The sequence below is a fragment of the Arachis hypogaea genome, chromosome 16, assembly GCF_003086295.3.
Source record: "Arachis hypogaea cultivar Tifrunner chromosome 16, arahy.Tifrunner.gnm2.J5K5, whole genome shotgun sequence".
NCBI classification, from domain to species: Eukaryota; Viridiplantae; Streptophyta; class Magnoliopsida; order Fabales; family Fabaceae; genus Arachis; species Arachis hypogaea.
This window is the reverse complement of record NC_092051.1, coordinates 2,293,984-2,315,467: the sequence shown is the minus strand read 5'-3', so window position 1 is coordinate 2,315,467 and position 21,484 is coordinate 2,293,984. Positions and strand designations below refer to the sequence as shown.

The following is a 21,484-nucleotide window of genomic DNA, read 5'->3' as shown; positions in this document are numbered from 1 at the left end:
ATTTTGAGTAGCCATTCTGCAAAATTTTCGAGTTCTTGTATGTTGTTTTCACCTAGTGACAATATCATATTTTTTGTAAGCTTTAGAAGCTTACAATTATGCCACAAATGCCACAAATATGAAGAATTAATAAAAGATTGAATTATATCTTGCCTTGAACTTTTAGAAATCATAGGTAAAATTTGTTTAAAATTTCTTTCGAGGACAACAACTTTACCTCCAAATGACAAGTGAGAACTATACGAATCTGAGCACCTCAAGATGTCTCTAAGACATTTGTCTAAAACTTCGTAACAATACTTACTTATCATTGGAGTTTCATCCCATATGATTAATTTGGTCTTAGTTATTAACCTTGCAAGAGGACTTTTCTGTTTAATGTTACACAAAAAATATTCATTTATGGTCAAAAAAATTTTAAACCTTGAATGTGCAGTTCTTCCATTAGGCAACAGAACAGCAATCCACTTGAAACAACATTTAAAATTATATCTCCTCTAGATCCAATTGAGCATGATATAGTTGACCATAAGAATGTTTTTTCACAATCGCATTGACCATATAAGAAGAAAAGTCTACCCATGTTACTGCTAACAGCACCTATTATTTGATCGTATACAAATTTCTGTTCATCAGTTGGTTTTTCTAAATACCTACTTGGTTCACTCGCAAGAGCATTAACATTAAAATTCAACTCTTCCATTATAATTCTGTCTTCTAAGCTGAACACCAAATTTTCTGGAGAATATGACATTCCACAATATTCTTTCAATAACTTGTCATTTGACTAGAACAATTCTTCAATTTTTGCAAGTGCAATATTTTTTATTTGAACTTATAACATCATCAAATTTGTATTTTTTAAATTTAAAATAACATAATTAATTAAAATTTTATTAAATAATTGATTAAAAAAAATCTAAAATGCATTGTTAAATAATAAATAACAATATCTCTTCTGAGTCAAATTTAATTATGACTAAATAAATAAAATAGATAATAATTAATATTATTTTTTATTTTTTATATTTAATATTTACTGTAAATATAAAAAATAAATATTTAATAAATAAAAATATGAGTAGAAAATGGGTAAACCAATATGTTTATTAATACCTTAAATTTTACAAAATGAAGAATAAGTATGTATTCGATTGCTTAGTGATCACATAAATAATTGAGTAATTGAATTACAAATTGATTTCACAGCGTGCACCTTATTTTTTTCTCATTTCTAAATAAAAGGGGAATTAAGAGAAATAAGTAGTAACTTAGCAAGAGTATTAACATTAAAATTTAATTCTTCCATTATAATTCTGTCTTTTAAGTTGGACACCAAATTTTCTGAAAAATATGATATTCCACAATATTTTTTCAATGACTTGCCATTTGACTGAAGCAACTCTTTAATTTTTGCAAGTGCAATATTTTTTATTTGAACTTCTAACATCATCAAATCTATATTTTTTAATTTAAAATAATATAATTAATTAAAAATTTATTAAATAAGTGGTTAAAAAAATATAAAAAATGTATGTTAAATAATAAATAACAATAGGTCTTCTGAGCCAAATTTAAATATGACTAAATAAATAAAATAGATAATAATTAATATTATTTTTTATTTTTTTATATTCAATATTTACTGTAAATATAAAAAATACAATACTTAATAAATAAAAATACGAGTAGAAAATGGGTAAATCAATATGGTTACTAATGCCTTAAATTTTGTAAATTAGAGAATAAGTATGTATTCGGTTGTTTAGTAGTGATCACATAAATAATTGAGTAATTGGATTGTAAATTGATCTCACGGCGTGCACTTTATTTTTTTCTCATTTCTGAATAAAAAGGGGAATTAAGAAAAATAAGTAGTAATATATAATAAAAAAAATAAAAAATGTTGCATATAAATAGATAATTGTTATAAAATAAGATCTCATTGTAAAATATTAAAATGTCTCATACTGCAAATCATGAAACTCAACCACAATGTAGTGGCTATTTCTCTCTATTTTTGACCATGATATAAGCTCTTCTTTTTCTGGTCAAGAGTACAATAACATCTAATTAAAAAAAAAACTGAATTAAAAGCATCAAATTAAGGACAAATAAATAAATAACATTATAAATTACTTATAACTTAAAAAATTTTTACCAATTTATTTTATATTAAACGATAAAACTAACAATATATTAATAAAATGATAAACCTTTAAAAAAGGTCACAATACAATTTCAAATATTTGTATAAAATAAACTGTTAAAATTTATGTTATCGATAAAATGATGCTATTATGTAATTTTTTTGACAAAAAGTAAAATAAAAAAATTGTGTAGCTTAATACAAATTAACTACGTACCAAATAAGTTAGATTGTTCATTTGTTTGTCTCAATATATTAGCATGAGCAAGAAAATTGAAATGATTAGTAGGAATTTTACGATTATCGACCATATTTTTTTTGGTGACTGATTATCGACCATATTTACTATACATGACTGCTTCTTAAAAGTTATTCTACACATGTGTGCAGTCGAAAGATGAATTCCACTTGATTCCTCAATCAGAAAATTTCAAAAGATATAAACCTTCTCTTCAATTAGTTCATTCTCAAACATCTTTGCCAAATAATTCTTGATTGAATAATGAATTTTATCATACTATAAAACAAATTAAATATAAAAGCTATTAGCACTTATCAACCTATTAAATTGCACTGTCTTTGATTTGTGTAAGGGTTTACTTACCAAATAAACTTAAAATACGAACAAAAAATATTTATAAATTGGACCTAGCATCACTTGAAAGAATCATGAAAAATAATCAACTAACTTTATCATCTATGATAACCATTTTTATGTAAGCAGTCTTGCTCTTGTCAAATTTAAATGGGACTTTTCATAACTTTATAATTCTTGCCTTTATTTTCCAAACTTTTTCATCACATAATCTATCATAGATAATACTATTGATAGAATTGTAGTTAGTAGTCATTAGGTATGAAGAATAAAAAACAAAAGAAGAACTATGTTTAAAATATGAATTTTCTAAATGATAAATAATTATAAAAATTAACTATTACTCATATGTATATACACACACACAAATTGTGCACATTAATAATTAGCCAATATTTTTAATGGAAATACTTACTACAATTAATTAAAAATTATGCCATTATATTTTATTAACCTTTATGATTAATTAAATGGAGATATACTTGCTCAGTATATATATATATATGCCAATACACTACAAGAAAAACACCCATTCAGGTACACTTGAAAAGTGTAGCCAAAAATGAAAAAAAATGATGCCTTAGGCTACGGCTACGCTTTTTGGGCTACGGCTACGCTTTTTAGGGTGATTCCTATTCGGCCGTTGCCTATTCTCAAAGGCTACGCTTTTCTGCACCAAGGGCTACGCTTTTGGCGTTTGGGAATAGGGTACGCTTTTCAAGTGATGCTGTCCAGGACCAAAGGCTACGCTTTTCAGCTTCCATTTTTACCAGAATAGGCTACACTTTTCAACGCTGCTGCATCACTTGTAAAACGTAGCCACATTGTATACTATAGCTACTCTATATAAGTGTAGCCTTAGGTCTCTTATTTTTTTTTATTTTCTGTATAACCATAGCTACTCTATATAAGTGTAGCCTTAAGTCCCTCATTGTTTTTTTTTTAATTTTTTTAAATTTTCTGTATGTATATAATATTCTAATAATTTTTTATACAACATAATATTTAATAATATTACATATATAATTCTATATTTTTAATTAAATGAGTTAAATAGTATAAAATAAAATTAAACACATAATTATATTAAATAATTTCTTTAAACAATAAAAATTATCCTTACACAATTCAAAAACATAATCTTAAGAAGCAATTAACAATCAAAATATAACTTAAGATAATTTAAGTCACATGAAACTTGTATCACATATCAATTAAAATGCAAAGTTTGCACTCTATATCCGAAAAAGAGCTTAACAAACAGAAAATCGTTAATCTTCTAATCTTGGCATAATGACTAAAAAATATTCTGAAGCGCCTTCAGATTCTTCTCAAACACATCTTTTTCATGCTGATCTTCATCACCATCAAGAAAACTCTTTGCCTTAACAATTGTATCAGTGTTCATTCCCAGCGGGGCTGCTGCAAAAATACTTGCACTTCTAAGAAGTTTAAACAAAAAAATTCTTCTAAAGACGCACAAAAAAAGTGTAAATAGAAATTAAATAAACCAAAATAGTAAGATCACAAACTGAGTTGAAATACTAAAATATATATGATCATCATACTAATTGCTGAATAAATGGACAAAGAAAAAGAAATTAATTGCTGAATATACCATTCCCTATCTTCACTCCAAACAGCTTGAACTTTACTGCCAATAGGATATTTATCACCCAAACCAATCCCAGCATTATTTACCAAACAATTGTAACAGTTACTCATCTCGAACAAAACTAAAAGCATTCTAATAGCTCATTACCTATCAAAAGTAGTATGCCAAATTGCCTTGTGTTTTATTGAATAGCATATCAATTATATATACAATACTCTACCTAACAATTAGCTACCTGATTTCCTAATTATGGTAATGCAAGATATTTACAGCTAATAAAACGGGATACACCAAATCAACTAAAAACTGAAAGGAATTTGTTTTCTAATAATTTCTAATATTTAGCCGTGACATATGTGGCTTGATATGCATCAGATTTCATTACCCCCCTCAAGTTGGGGCATGTAAGTTACTAATGCCCAACTTGTCCAACATTGATGCGAATGAATGGGAGCTCAGAGCTTTAGTCAAGATATCGGCAACCTGAGATTTTGTTGGGACATAGGAGGGAAGGATGAGGCCCTGGATGACAGCATCACGAACAAGATGACAATCAACCTCAATATGCTTAGTACGCTCATGAAAAACAGGGTTCTTAGCAATATGAAGTGCTGCCTGGCTATCGCATGAGAGAGGTATGGGTTGCGTGTGGGAGATCCCGAGACTCAAGAGCAGTTCCTTTAACCATTTGAGTTCACAAGTGGTATTAGCCATGGAGCGATACTCGGCTTCTGCAGAGGACCGTGACACTGTATGCTGTTTCTTTGTTTTCCATGAAATTGGTGAGTTGCCAAGGAGAATAACCCAGCCAGTGAGAGACCGACGAGTAAGAGGGCAACCCGCCCAATCAGAATCACACCAAGCATGCAAGGTAAAATCGTTTTCCCGGCGCAATAAAACACCTTGCCCAGGCCGGCCTTTTAGATAGCGAACAACTCGTAAGGCAGCCTGCCAGTGTTCTTCATGAGGCTGGTGCATGAACTGAGAAAGAATGTGAACACTGTATGAGAGTTCCGGGCGAGTGAAGCACAAATAAATGAGACGACCAACCAAACGACGATACTGGGCTGCATCAGAGAGCAAAGGTCCTTCAGCCAATGCAAGACGATGATTTTCTTCAATAGGTGTAGACACAGGCCGAGAGCCAAGCATGCCAGTCTCCATGATAATATCTAACGCGTATTTGCGTTGGTTAAGAAAAATGCCAGTAGGAGAGCGAGCCACTTCCACCCCTAGAAAGTATTTTAGTTTCCCCAAGTCTTTCATGTGGAAGCATTGATCTAAGTAGTCCTTGAACTGGCGAATAGCAAGAGAATTATTACCAGCCACGATAAGGTCATCAACATAAACGAGCACCACAAGTTGAATATTGTGATGACGAGAGACAAACAGTGAGTGATCGGAGGCACACTGCTGAAACCCGTATTGAAGGAGGGCAACAGAAAGTTTAGAGAACCAGCAGCGCGGAGCTTGGCGGAGTCCGTAGAGGGATTTTTGAAGTTTGCACACCATGCCAGGAGTAGGGACATGAAACCCCGGTGGCAATTTCATATAAACATCCTCCTCAAGATCCCCATGGAGGAAGGCATTGTGAACATCCATTTGATGGAGTTCCCAATCCTTAGCAGCGGCCACAGCTAAAATAGTGCGAATAGTTACCATTTTTGCGACCGGGGCGAAGGTTTCATTATAATCCAGCCCTTCAATTTGATGATTACCAAGAATGACGAGGCGTGCCTTAAACCTTTCAACTTGCCCGTCCGAACGATATTTGATGCGATAAATCCATTTGCACCCCAGAGCCTTCTTCTGCGGTGGTAGATGTGTAAGGTGCCAAGTACCATTGTCCTGAAGAGCTTTAATTTCAACGCTCATGGCTTCTCTCCATCGAGCATCACCTATTGCCTCATGAAAATTTGTGGGTTCACGTTCTTCGCCTATTGCTGCGAGGAAAGTACGGTGTTGCACAGAAAATTTATCGCATGACATATATTGAGATAAGGGATAGAGTGGACCTGAGGAATGTGATGGAGAGGGTGAAGAGATGGACGGGTTTACGATGATGGTGTTGGTGACAAAATCACGCAGCTTGATCGAAGGTTGCTTTACTCGGTGTCCACGACCCAGAGGAAGTTCAGAGGGCGTGGTGGTGTCGGTAGAAAGAGGCACATCATCTGAGACAGTTGGTGAGGGGCTGCTGGTTTCGATGAGGGGTGAAGCTGTCCTTGTTGGGTCTGTATGTGGAGATTCACCTCCCCCAACAACAACAATGGACTCGTCATTGGAATTAGTCTGAGGAAGGACCTCCTCGTGATCATCAAGTGTGGACTTATTATTAATGGGCTCCAAAAATTTTTCCTCATGCACTAAAGAAGTGGAAACCAAATTTTCTTGGGCCAAACACGCAAACGGGAACTCGGTTTCTACAAATTTGACATCACGAGATATAAAGAAAATATTTCTTTCCATATCATAAAGTTTCCATCCTTTCTTTCCAAATGGGTATCCCACAAACGTGCATGTACGAGTTCGGCTGGCAAATTTATCACCCTTGGTTTGTTGATTGTGCGCATAACACAATGAGCCAAAAACTCTAAGATGATTATAGTCAGGTGGTTTTCCATGTATCATTTCAAAAGGAGTTTTCCCGTTAAGAACAGATGATGGTGTTAGGTTGATCAAGTGTCCCGCAGATAAAACACATTCTCCCCAGAATCGAATGGGTAAAGATCCTTGAAATCTCAGTGCACGAGCTACATTAAGGATATGTCTATGTTTTCTCTCCACCCTTCCATTTTGTTGGGGTGTCCCAACGCAAGATGTTTGATGAACAATTCCATGCTGCAAAAAATATGGACGCATACAGATGAACTCGGTCCCATTATCACTGCGTACTTCTTTGACTTGTTTATTAAACTGTCTTTCAATAAGAGCAAAGAAATTAATCATCACACTTGACACTTCCCGCTTTTCACACAACAAATAGATCCAAACTGCTCTTGAATAATCATCAACAATTGTTAAAAAATAAGATGCTCCGCAAGAAGAGGGGGTACGATAAGGTCCCCATAAATCACAATGTATTAAATCAAAAGGATGTGTTGCATGAAAATCACTTGATGGAAATTTATCTCGTGTTTGTTTAGATTTTTCACAAACTTCACATAATTTATTATTCTCTTCAGATTTACAACCACCATTCAAATTCGGCAACATTTGTACCACTTTATAGGAAGGATGTCCCATTCGCTTGTGCCAAAGATCAATACTACTCTTCTCTTGGGTTTGACATGCTGTGAATTTGCGAACACCACGGTACATGTAGAGCCCATCTCTTTGTTCACCCGCTCCAATCAGCATCCTCGAAATGAGGTCCTGCATAGCACAAAGCTCATGAGTAAATAGTACAGTACAATTTGCATCCTTTGTTAATTGTGATACTGAAATCAAATTGCATCTTAGTTTTGGCACATATAAAACATTGGTCAATTTAAGTCCTCCATCAAGAGTCACTGTTCCCTTTGTATTAGCAAGAACTTCTTCTCCGTTTGGTAGCCCCACCATGCATCCTTCAATACGCTCTAGACCCCTTTAGATCTCTTGAATTCCCTGTCATATGGTTAGAGGCTCCACTATCTATAATCCACACAACATATCCTTCCTTACCAGTCATGCTTTCAGTTCTACTTCCGTTGTTGCCATTTAGCATCTCTAACAGCGTCTGCCATTGTTTTTGGCTAAGTCCAGTCACTGCGCTTCCTCCTATTTCTTCTTCATGGTTACTTGATTTTTCTGTTGTGGCTTGTGCTGTGTTGGCACGTATGACAGCCCCCCCCTCGCAAGCGTCCTCCCTGCTTATGCGAGGTCTTGGTGTTGCTTCCCTTTTCGTCTCGAGATCGATCTCCCCACCATTCCGGATACCCAATCAGTTGAAAGCACCCCTTGATCTCGTGTCCTGTTCTTCCGCAGTGAGAACATACGAGTGGCTTTATTTCATTTCGGCTTTTGTGCTTGTACCCAGTGTGTACTGCCAGTCCCATTAAGCTTCCTTTGTCTTCCTTGGTTCTGCTGATCATCTTCATTCTCTCTTCCTGTACCAAAGTTGCATACACCCTGTTGAGAGAAGGTAGAGGATCCGTTGCGAGAATATTAGATCGTACTGTGCCATAGATTACGTCTTCTAACCCCATTAGAAATTGATGCACCTTTTCTTCTTCCCTTCTCTTATCTAATCGTGACCCAATGTCACACTTGCAGCCTCCGCAAGAGCATCTAAGCACTGGTTCATGGTTTGCCAACTCATCCCAAAGAGTCTTCAGTTTTCCATAGTATTCCACCATAGCCAGTCCTTGTTGTTTGCACTCGGCAAGTTCAGCTTTCAATTGTTGAATTCTAGGACCATTCACGATAGAAAATCGCTCCTTGATTTCTTCCCAGAGATCCTTTGCATCTTCAGTGTATGAGATGGTAGAGCGCAGCCGTGGCTCAATCGTATTCATCACCCATGAGACAAGCATGGATTGAACCGTCCACCAATCCTCCATTTCAGATGCCCCTTCTTGTGGCTTCTTGTGAGTTCCATCTAGAAACCCCCACTTTCTCCTAGCACGTAGCGACACCTTCACAGCTCGAGCCCATTCTTCGTAGTTCTCTCCTCGTAATTGCACTTGTGTGATTACGTTTCCAGGATTGTCGCTAATGCTCAGATCATAAGGCGATGGTCCTTTGTTGGATCCATCTTCGTCCTTTTTTGAATCCTCTCTTTTTGGAGGAGTCACACCTACTCCAGCCATTTCAGCGGCAGAGGTTTCTTTTGTGTGATGATTATCAGAGCCAACCAGGCTCTGATACCATGCCAAATTGCCTTGTGTTTTATTGAATAGCATATCAATTATATATACAATACTCTACCTAACAATTAGCTACCTGATTTCCTAATTATGGTAATGCAAGATATTTACAGCTAATAAAACGGGATACACCAAATCAACTAAAAACTGAAAGGAATTTGTTTTCTAATAATTCCTAATATTTAGCCGTGACATATGTGGCTTGATATGCATCAGATTTCATTATAGTAAGCACTTTGACTTAGCAGATTTGATATCTCAGATAAATAAGATACAATATCACAGTATCTATTTGATTCCAGGAAACTCTCGGTTGATAAAGTTTCCAATGTCATAGTGGCCATACCCATGAAACAACACATTAATACACATGTCCTTCTCATTCCTGTATTCTTCCCCATATTTAGCTATGTTTACTAAACTAAGAGAGCTTGTGTCCCTCATTAAGACTGAGATAGGTGTCCTATTATTTATGCAGTGTGTATTAGACACAAATATTAGAAATAAACAAAAATCATATTCACTGAATCCTAGCAGTAGCATTAGAACAATAAATTTTATATCTATCTACAGATAAACACATCTGCCTTTTTTGTATCATATTTCAAAATAATTGTGGTTTGTTTTGAGATTGATTCTAAAAGTTTGTGACTTGTGAGACTTGGATACTAAAAAATTATAAGAAACAAAGGACCTTGATGATTTGTTGTAGTTTTTGAATTTCAATTTTTAACAACAACAAATTCTTGTTTATGAAAGATAACTACTGTCTAGGCATAACATCAAGTGCAAATTTAACCAAGCAAATAAGTAGCACCAACACAGAAATCGAATTCTATAAAAATGAATACTCACTTCAAAACATGAGAAGCCATCAATAACACAGGTTCCCCGCCCCATACATAAGGCTGCTGAATTCTCTTTAAATATGTATCAAAGTCCCCTTCTATAAACCTAAGGAAGCAACACAGGAATAATAAATAATAAAGTCATTGAAAAATAAACCAACAAATATATATATATATATATATATATATATATATATATATATATATATATATATATATATATATATTCTCATATCATATATGACAAATCCTACCATTTAGTTTCCTCGCATCTCTTCATCAACTCTTCCACCACCTAAAAATAAAACAATGGCATAACGGTCTACCATGGTTACAGAGATCATTTTTAAAAAATAAGTGTACTAAAGCAAATAGAACTATCTTATTTGCATTTCAAACAGTAAGATCTTACCTGAGCTCTCAGTTCGTCAGCAAGTTCCCTTTTGCGCCTCTCGTCAGGTTACATCAAGTTACACAAGTAAATTGAAGCAAAAGGTTTAAAAAATTGAAGACAAATTAATGAATAAAACTTCATAAACTAGTGCATCAATCAGAAACTTTTTCACCTCCAAATTTTGAGAAATACAGTGCTACAGCTAAATTTAAGTATAAAAATACGCATACAAACACACATGGTATAATAATAGTAACTGAGCATTGTCATATGAATTGCAAGTACCAGGAAAATTTCATCTCCAGTGGCATATCTCCCTGCGTGATCTTTTAGTAGCTTTTCAAGTGCTGAAAATAATGCAAAATATGCAACATTTAATTAAGGCAAGAAAAAAAACCACTCAAATGAATAATTGGTTTGGAAGTAACAAACCAGAATATATCTTAATAGCATTCAGTGAAGTGTCACCTGTGAAGCCCTTTCTAATGACACTTTGTGCCCAAGGAAGTTTTTCATGAGGGCCAACATTTTTCTCAATGACGTTATTCTGCAAAACAATATGTGCAACCTGTGGAGAGTGGATAAGATGATTAGAAAGCCGAGTAACAAAAAGGACTAGAGCTTAAGATTATGCAGCAGGTATACCTGAAAATTGAGTGCTCTTTTGGGAATGTCATGAGGCAGCGAAGGGTATTGAGGATAGTTATCATCTAAATACTGCATACATAGTATAAATAAGAATATATAAGAGAAACAGGGGAATTAAAATCATGAGTTGGAGGACCAACCATAATAATGGCTAAAGATTCAACAAGAACAAAATCGCCATCCACCAGAACGGGAATTAAAGCAAGAGGATTCAACTTGAGGAACTCTGATGGTTGTTTAAACAAGGCAATTTAACAATACATGTAACAGAAATAAATACATAGCATAGGTTTAGAACAAACCAGGGTCAGATTTGGAGGAGGCGGTGACAGCTACGTAGTGGTATTTTAAGCCTGAAAGAATGGGAATTGATTAGGAATGTGAATGTAAATGTAAATGTAAATGTAAATGTAGAATTGAATATAAATATCATAGAACAAATAGTATTGAGTCTTATATCAGAACAGAGGAAAAGAGCTCTGACTTATATTGTTTGCTTCAATAAATCTAACAAAAGAATAACATATTTTCTAGTTGAGTAATTTTTCCAGCTGAACCTACCTATTGCAAATGAAAAAACAAATCTCGTTAGTCACATTAGTCTATTTACTTATTTTACATTGAATTATTGGCTGAAAAACTCATAATCAGTGAATAGATGACCAATCCGAGGAGAAAAAGAGAAAGGACTAAGTACCAAAAAAAGAGATAAATAAAAGGCACAAATCTCACTTGTACACAGAAAAAAAAAGTAAAATTTAAGCAGAAAAACTCAGATCACAAATGAAACAACAGAAAGAAAAAAAAATTCTCCCCAGAGCTAACAACATTGTGATTACTCGATCGAAAATTCAGAATTACGAAAAGATAATAAGAGCTAGAGACAAAGGAATAACAAATCGAGCAGGAATTATACGAAATCAGAAACACATTGCCATAGCCACATGAAAATTCAAGCACAGAGAAAAATCATGATTGGATCATGGATGAGTTACCTCGGAGGAAGAAATTGAAGATGGCAATAAGGTTGAACGATGGAAAGAGATAAAAACCGGAGAGAGGGAAAGAGAAACAGTTAAGCAGGGAAAGAAAGAGCGTCAACCCGGACCGGGTCAACGCGGGCGAGTCCGAGTCTAGAAGGAGAAGGAGAAGAAGAAGAAGAAGAAAAAGAAGTTACTGAGTGCAGGAGGGTTCACGACGGTGTGAGCTTCACGACGGTGTGGCGCTGAGTGGTGAGTGGGGACTGGGGTGCGATGATCTTCGCGCGGTGCAGGAGGCAGGGTTTTCTGAAAGGGTTTTCTTCGTGTGTTTGGACTAGGGTTTTCTTCTCTACTGAGAGGGTGACTTCTGAGCTTTGGAGGGAATGAAATTTTTCACTTGAGCTTACAGAGTGTGTGCTTTACACTGGGAAAAAGTTAAGAGGAGGGAAAAAATTTACTAAGTGTTAAATTTTTTATTCTAGACACATTAGGCATCACTTTTAAAATGCACCCAAAATTTAATAAATAGGCTATTCTCTAAAAGCGTCCCCTTTAATACGAAAAGTGAACCTATAGATATCAACATACGGCTACGCTTTATAAGTGATTTCTAAAATATCTAAGGCTACACTTTTTAAATGATGTCACAATTGTGTATCCTTTTCTCATATAAAAAGGCAACACAGAGAAAAGCGTAGCCTATTCTATGAATAGGCTACGCTTTTCAAATGTAGCTTAAAAAAAGTGTGGCTGAATGGGTATTTTTCTTGTAGTGATATATTTAAGAAAGAACCAAAAAAGGAGATATATAAATATATAAAATATTATTGCTATATAAGAAGTAGAAACAAAAAGATATGTTATTGGAATAAAATATTATACTATAAACAACTATATTTATAAACTAATATTATTGATACACTATATATATCTATAGTATTATCATATGTTTTCACAAAGAATAACCATTACTTAATAATAATAATAATAATAATATATATATATAAGTACTAAAAAATGAATTGATTCTCAGATTTAGGCTCACAAACCACAAAAAATTACTATATATAACTTTTATTAGAACAAAAATAATTATATAAATTAGTTATTATTAAGTTAATTTTTTATTATTTACATTATACATCATATATTTGTCGTGATTGAATAAGTCATTATCATATCATATACATTTTTATCATAATTAGAATCATATATTTTTGTTTTAATTTTTTAAGGTAGATATCAATATTAGCTTAGCAGAAATTATGATTAATTTAAAATTATATTACAATGATTGAAAATTAAAATTATTGACAATTAACATAATTATGTATTAAATACTGATTTGATGTATAATTATAAGAAAATTATTGACAATTAATATAATTATGTATTAAATGATAATTTGATATATAATGATTGACAATTAACATAATTATGTAAAAAATAAAACATAGCAACTAAAATTGAATTTGTTAACTAATTTAAGCTAGGTAGACCATGTTTGACAATTATTTTAGCATTTTGTTATTGAAACATATTATTATTATTATTATTATTATTATTATTATTATTATTATTATTATTATTATTATTATTATAAATGGGTCACTATTAATATAATAATTTGTCACTAATAAAATTATTGTATAATGAATGAGAAATAGAATTGTATCAATATAATTAAAATGATTAAAAATATTTTCGATTGATAATTAGTTTAATAATGTATTAAATATTGATTTTATATAATTATAATAAAGATATTTTTCTAAATTAGTATAATCATGCATTATTCATTAAATACTAATTGCAATATAATTATAATATTATAATATAATTATAATAAAGATATTTTTCTAAAATAAATTTAGAATAGAGAATATTGCTTTTATTTTAAAGGGAAAATAAATTCATAAAAAATTGACATTTCACTTTCATTAGTTGATAATGCATTAAATATTAATTTTATATAATTATAATAAAGATATTGTCCTAAATTAGTTTAAGTGTATAACTATGTATTATTCATTAAATGCTAATTGTAATATAATTATAATAAAGATATTTTTCTAAAATAAATTTAGAAGAGAGAATAGTGCTTTTATTTTGGAGAGAAAATGAATTCACGAGGAATTGACACCTTATTTTTATTAGTTAGGAAAAAAACCCAATTTTAGTATATTAAGTAGATATATATACTTATAATTAATTTAATAACTATTTTTTTAGTATTCAATATAGTTGTTAATTATTGCCAACGAGCTATAACTCAAATGACATAGTCTTCCATACTCACCTAAAAGGTCGCGGGTTTGAGTCTCCCTATCTTTGGTAAAAAAAAAATAGTTATTAATTATTGAGATAATGGCTGAATGAATTTATTTATTTATTTTTGGTTTGTCTAGGTCAAATTTTGGTTTTCCATTTACTAGTATCATATGACGCACTTGTTAATTTACATATGGGAGGGGAATAGTATAGGACACGATTATGGAGTGCATAAGTGTTTTACACGAAGGTAGTGTTAGGATAAGAGAAATCGGACGGTCTAATTTAAGGATAGGTAATCGGACGGTCCGATTTAAGTAGCATAAATCGGACCGTCCGATTTAAGTCTATCAAGCCATGTGTTGCGCATGCGTTCTGCTCTAACACCGTGTCACTTATACCAACATACCCCTTTCTCTTTTCTGAACCCACTCTCTTTTACTGGAGTCTCTTTCTTGAACCCACCCAGCAGTCATCATTTTCTCTCTTCTTCTTCTTCTTTACCATTTTAATTCCTTCTTCTTCTTCAATTAAAAAAAATTACAATGCCAAAGAAATAAAAATGTAAAGATGTTGATCATTCTGAACTTTATATTATCAATTATTTCTGTCATTCTGATTATGTAAGTTTTTTTTTTTTATAACAGAATTATTATTATTGTTAAAAATTTAAGAATATATGTTTAAATAATAGTTAGAAATGTATATGTTTAAATATAGTTAGTAAATATTTTAATCAATGATAATGTTTGAATTAGATTAATGTGACATATTAGTAAAAAATATATGTTTAGAATATTTTGTAATAATTTTGAGAATTATAATTAATTATTATTAGAGTTACGTTAATTGTTGTATAATTTTTTGTAATAATTTTAAAAATTATGATTAATAATTAGGTTTTGTAAAATATAATATATTTTTTCTCTGGTAATAATTATTTATTTATTGTTAGATATTTAGTTGACATAAATATATTATTGTAGTTGAGATTTTAATAAAGTAAAACACTGTTAGTTAAATAGGAATTGGTTTTATTTATTAGTTATTATTATTAATAGTTAGTATTTATTATTAGTGAAATAGAAATTATTATCGATAAATTATTTATGAATAAATAAATAAATAATTATGTAATAAGAAACAATTCAATACTCATTTTAGGAAACAGTATGACTTAAATATTTAATATGTATAATAATATCATAATTTTTAAAATTTAAAAACCATTCGAAATAATTTCTAGTATTATTAATAAAATTTAGAAGTTAAATTATTATTATTCTGGAGGTTAGTTAATTGGATTTAGTAAAATTAATTGTTTTTTGGTATTTTCAATAATTAATGATACCTGTTAGGTATTTAATTAATATGTTTTGTATAGTTCAATGTCAGAAAGCACTGGTAAATGCTCTAGTCGAAAGGTGGCACTCAGACACACACACATTTTACCTTCCGGTTGGTGAGTGTGCTGTGACACTGGAAGATGTGGCTGTTATTCTTGGTCTTCCGACGAACGGTCTTCCAGTGACAGGAGTGACTATAAGTAGTTTTGAAGTCTTAGAGGCGTTTGCACCAATTTGATGTTGCACTGAGAAAGTCAGACTGTAGAGGAAGCTTCATAAAATTGACGTGGCTTCGGAATTTAAAAGAACGTTTACATTTGATTAACGAAAATAGTATTCAGAGGTACGCGAAGTGCTACATTATGTTGTTATTTGGTACGAAATTGTTTAGAGACAAGTCTGAGACATCTGTGCACTGGAAGTTTTTGCCTATGCTTCATGATTTTAGTAGTATCGGACAGTATAGTTGGGGATCGGCATGCCTAGCACACCTGTACAGGGTGTACAAACTGCGACTAATTAATCACTTAATTAATTAAATTAATTGTCGAAAATAGGATCCAAAAATTTAGAATATTAATTAGAAAATTTAAATATGATATTTGGAGTCAATAGAGTTTTCTGAGTTAGAAAATGTAATTTTCAGCAGAAAATTGCGTAAAAACGTGTACCGGTAAATTAACTGGCAGTACCAACTTAAATCTGTCCGGTACTGTGTGAGAATGATAAAAACAGTAGAAATTTTGAGAAAACAATTAGAATTGAAAATCAGACGCTAATTTTAAAGGTTTGACCCAATTTTGAGCTAAACGGGCCAAAAACGCTAGCGAGTTGGATTTGGCTCAAGCCCAACACATATATCACTCATTAATGAATCCTTTCAGCCACAAACACACTCACATAAGGGTTGAGTGGCTGAAGTAAAGTGAGAGCAAAAGGGAGAGTGTTATTATTCATCCTCCACTTCCAGTAGCTATAACTCGAGCTACAATATTCCGATTCGCGTGTCGTCAGCGGCTACGCGAAGCTCTTTCCGAGCCCGTTAGTTTCATCTAACTTATATTGATAAGATTTCAAAATTTTCTCTCCTTTCTCCTGCCCTAAGAAATTCGAAAATGTGGGTGTTGGTTTTGAGTAAATTTTTGTGTTTTGATTGATTAGGTGGTATCTAAGGTTGGGCTATTGGTGATTTGTGCCCCCAAACACCATCGAAGAAGGTAAAAAAACTATTTGCCTTGTGAATTTGTGAATTTGATGAACTATAGGTGTTGATTTATGATAAATTATGTATGTCTAGCTTGAATTGTGAATTATTGGAGCTTTGGATTAATTGTTGGTGATTAGAGGCATGATTTGGACTCAATTTGGTGTATAGCACATATTGGGAATCGGCCAAGGTATGGTTTCGATTTTTTCTATATAATATGTAATATTTCTAGACACTTAGGCTAGTAGACCTTAGGATAGGATTGAATTGGTTGTGATAATTGTTGATGTATGATAATTTTGATGATTGCGATTACTTCTGTGAATGATGATGTTGATGTATGATGTGGGATTAGATAATGATGATTTTGAGGATTGTTAATGAATGATGAGGTTTGTTAATGTTGATAGAGGATGGTGGAATGATATTTTGTGATGTAAATTGTTGAGATTTGAGTTTACAAGTAGATATTGGTGTATGGAATGGATGATTTTATGTGTTGCTAGGTTATCGAATGATGAAAAGGTATATGAATATGATTTAGGTACATTAGGACTATTTTGAATATGGAATAAGTGATTTTGGATTGAGAGTTTGGTAAAATTAAGGTTTAAAAGTTTTTGGATAAAATGGATTTTTGACGAACTTTGGTGGATCATATCTTGAGCTACAGTTTTTGAAATTGATTGAACTTTGTATCAAAGTAAAGATAATTCAAAGAGCTTTAAAACGGTATATATTTTGTGAAAGTCAGAATTTTGTAGAAAAAGATATGATCGTTGGAAGTTGGTGTCAAAAATCTGATTTCTGTGAGTTGCAGAAATTGTGAGCTCTGGTTTGTGCGCGCACGCCCACTGTTGTGCGCGTGCTCTGAGCAGGGGCCATGTTTTGGCTTGTGCGTATGCACACCCTATAAAATTTTGAAAATGTGCGTATGCACACACAGGGATATGCTAATTGTTGAGAGTGTTTCCAGTTTGCACACTCTGGTGTGCACACATCCCCTGTGAAATTTGCAAGTTGTGCGTACGCACGATAACGCTGGGAAGTGCCTTCTGTCGAGGGCGTTTGCACGTATCCATGCACGAACACAAAATGGAGAATTTTGCTTTGTGTGCGTACGCACACCTCTATGCGTATGCACACTTTGAGAAAACTCTTCTGAGAATGCGTACGCACAACTCTATACGTATGAACACCGCCCTATTTTTTTAAGAAAATCTTGTTTTTAACTGTTTTACCTTCCCGGCATGCTTGTGAACTTCTGTAAAGCTTATCTAGGGTGTCTTAACTTGTTTTTAGGTTTTGAAACATAGAGAATACCATAAGTAAGTTAACTAGACAATTTCAGGTAAAAAGTTTAGAAGACGGAGCCTTAGGATTATGGAGTTCTAAGGGTGAATTAGTTGAGTGAAGTGGTAGAGTACTGTAAAGACGATTGGTATGATGAAATTGTGGAGTTGTGGACTTGATGATGCTTGAGACGAGTCTAGGACTCGGAGTGCACTGAGTACTGAAAATGATTTTTAAAAACCACTGATATATTGTTTTATACTGAGATTGTTGAGATGTTATGCGCCTGGCAAGGACGGTTGGTTAATCCCGCTTGTCAAGGTCGCGGCGACGGCATAAAGACGGTTGGATTATCCCGCTTACGTTGAGATATGAGGTCTGTAGCAGAGTATCCCGCTCGCATCCTTTCAGATCACAAGAGCGTGCCCGGCACTATATCCATGGGGGTTTTCGTATCTATATTCGTGATCGAAAGGTGACATCTCCATGGATATGTGTCGGGTCGGCAGTTGAACCGAGAATGTGATATCACAGCCAAATAGGACAGGTATGCATCATGTGCATATTCTATCTATTTGCTTACTTTGCCGACTTGAATTGTTTGCCTAATTGTATAACATAATTATTTGCTTCTTGAATTTCTTGATATACATGTTTATACTTGTGCTTTACTTTCATTGCTACTACTTGTGTTTTCTGCTAGGATTGAGGAGGTTCAGAAGGCGGTGGCGATGGGATCACATGGCGGTTAGGCTGGCGAAGGCTGTGGGATAGTGGTGTATATGCTAGATTAGAAAATCCCTAAGTTAGATTCTTTTATTTCAATTACGATTTTTAAAGTGATGGTTTTATATTTAGTTATGCTTTAAGTTGAATCCCATGATTGATATGAAGTTCTAGGATTGCCTCTGGCGTCCCGGAGTCTTACATCTTACATTACTCGGAACTGTTACCATACTGAGAACCTATGATTCTTATTCCATATTTTGTTGTTATTTTTCAGATGCAGGTCGTAACCCACCTCGGTGAGTTACGTAATGGTGACAGAGCGGAGGAGATTTATCCCCTTTTGGATATTCTGCTTAGTTTCTCTCACTTTTGTATTTATATTTACCTTTGAGGCTTACTTTGAGAGAGAAATGTTATATTCTGTTTAACTTTCAATACTCTATATGTCTGTATATAACTAGCCGGCCTAAACTCCGCGGACTGAGGCTAGTTCCTTATGACTATTATACTCATATATCTATTTATACTTTCTTACCTGGTACCTATATCTTGTACTTTAAGTTGTAGCTTTTTGTGCACGTTTGCACTTTTGTAACTCTTTTTTTGAGCTTATTTCTTCATCGGGCTTCTAGAATTACTATATATATATATATATATATATATATATATTATTGTATAAGCCTTAGAATTGTCGTGACCTTTAATTAACCTTTGCTTTACGGCATGAGGTAAGGCTTAGGGTAATTGGGTGTTACACAGGGCGTTATGTAAGGTGTAACACCCTACCATACAAAGCTTTACGCTTAAGCCATAAAACAGAGGTGGTGTAGTATTACGACCTCTAAAATAAAACATATATACTATGATAGTCGAAAGAAGGTAGTATACTAGGAGTCTTGAAGAATAGGTAAAACAAAATCATAAAATTAAAAGCGCAGCACTCAAGATTAAGGATTACTTGCGACAAATAAAGCTAGAGTTCACTAACATGTATATACAGAAAACAAGAGTGGAGGGCCAAGAGTACAAAAATTACAAGCTCCTAACCTAACCTGCAAAGCTAAGGCTGGCCGGAGAATATTTACATACATCTATACATAACCCAAAGTCCAAAATACATATATAAAACCCTAGTTCTCCATAAACCTCTAAGAGGTATAAAATAAAGCAAGTTGTTTGGAGAGTTAAATACATATGACCATATATATAAACTATACATCAAAATTAAGTCCCAAAATCTACTTCGCTGCAGAACTTCAGACGCCTAGCAAAGTGCCTCTCGACCTGCATTTGAAAAACAACAATATCGTAAGGGATGAGAACCGGGGGCTCTCTGCATGGTAAAAGTGTCACGTACATAAGATATAAGGTCCTGGGAATGCCAGAGGCAATCCTAGAATGCCGACACTCAGATTATAAAACTTAAAGGACTAAACAAAAACCATAAACGAGCGGTCTTTTAAGGATTCCTAAAGCTACCTAAAACTTAACTTGAACACTAAATCTTTCTACCTTTCCTCCGTACCTCCATCTCCGGTGAATTTGCACAGACAGATAAGCAAACAATGGCAAACACAGGTAGAATACAAGTAATACAGATAGCAAGTATAACAATCAGCATATTATAATCAATTAGACATTCCTAATTAATGCACAAGCAAGCAATTCAAACAATATGCACACGATGTATGCCTGTCTTGTGGCTGATGTGCCTCATCTGTCGGTTATCAAGCCAACCTGACAAGTCCGGCTGCTAAACCATGGACTGTCCCCCGACGCGCATCCCCAAGAGTCTATGCATAGCTTTTTCTCATATATATATAACTGCTCAATGGGGGTCAACTTTCTGGGGAATTTATAAGTGCCCGGTCACCCTTACGTCGTAGGGTCAACAGAGTATCGAGTCTCAACCTGGAACACGTGGTGACAAGCCATGGCACTTTACCCAGAAAAACTCAGATAAAATTGAGTGTATAAGCGTCATAAACATTCATAATCATTGCACAGTCAATCATTACAGCCATGGCACCACATACACTCCAAGTATTCACATTTCCATATATAACTCATTAATTTTCCAACCTTGCTTCACCCCCAAGTTACCACCATTTCCTAACTCCATCTTTTTAATAGGCTTACTAATAATATCTAGGGTTAAAAGAATGAAAATAGATGTTTAGAGGTTTAAAATCATGTTTAAAACACTAAAATCCCATTTGCTGAAAATAAGGGTCACGCGTACGCGTGGTAGTGCATTTTGGCCCATTTTGCGTATGCATAGCCTTGTACACGTACGCATATACGCTGGACATAATCGACCCTTCGCGAATGAGGGGTATGCGTATGCATACACTGCAGATTGATCAGAAATGGCAAAGTCTGCAGAATTTAAGTTTTACATATCGGATTTCCGACGCGCATAACTTTCTCGTTTTAAAATATTTTTCATCCGTCCTTCGAATGGCGTAAACTTCACGGACCCAATTTTCACGTGAAATAAGTTTGAAACAATTTGAAGGTCCAGAAGCCAAGTTATGGCTCGCCGAAGTTTGGCTAAAA

At 33.5% G+C, this 21,484-nt stretch overlaps 1 protein-coding gene across 1 annotated transcript; it reads right to left on the bottom strand.

Moving 5' to 3' along the window:
* Window positions 1-10,307: 10,307 nt before the first annotated feature.
* On the bottom strand, window positions 10,308-21,047 carry LOC140179808 (glutathione S-transferase 1-like). Its single transcript, XM_072219582.1, has 7 exons — window positions 21,008-21,047; window positions 11,402-11,452; window positions 11,240-11,325; window positions 11,097-11,168; window positions 10,884-10,998; window positions 10,737-10,798; window positions 10,308-10,352 (listed from the first exon to the last, which is right to left on the bottom strand). The coding sequence occupies exons 1-7, from the start codon at window positions 21,045-21,047 to the stop codon at window positions 10,308-10,310; spliced, it is 471 nt and encodes a 156-aa protein (XP_072075683.1).
* Between the last annotated feature and the right edge of the window lie 437 nt (window positions 21,048-21,484).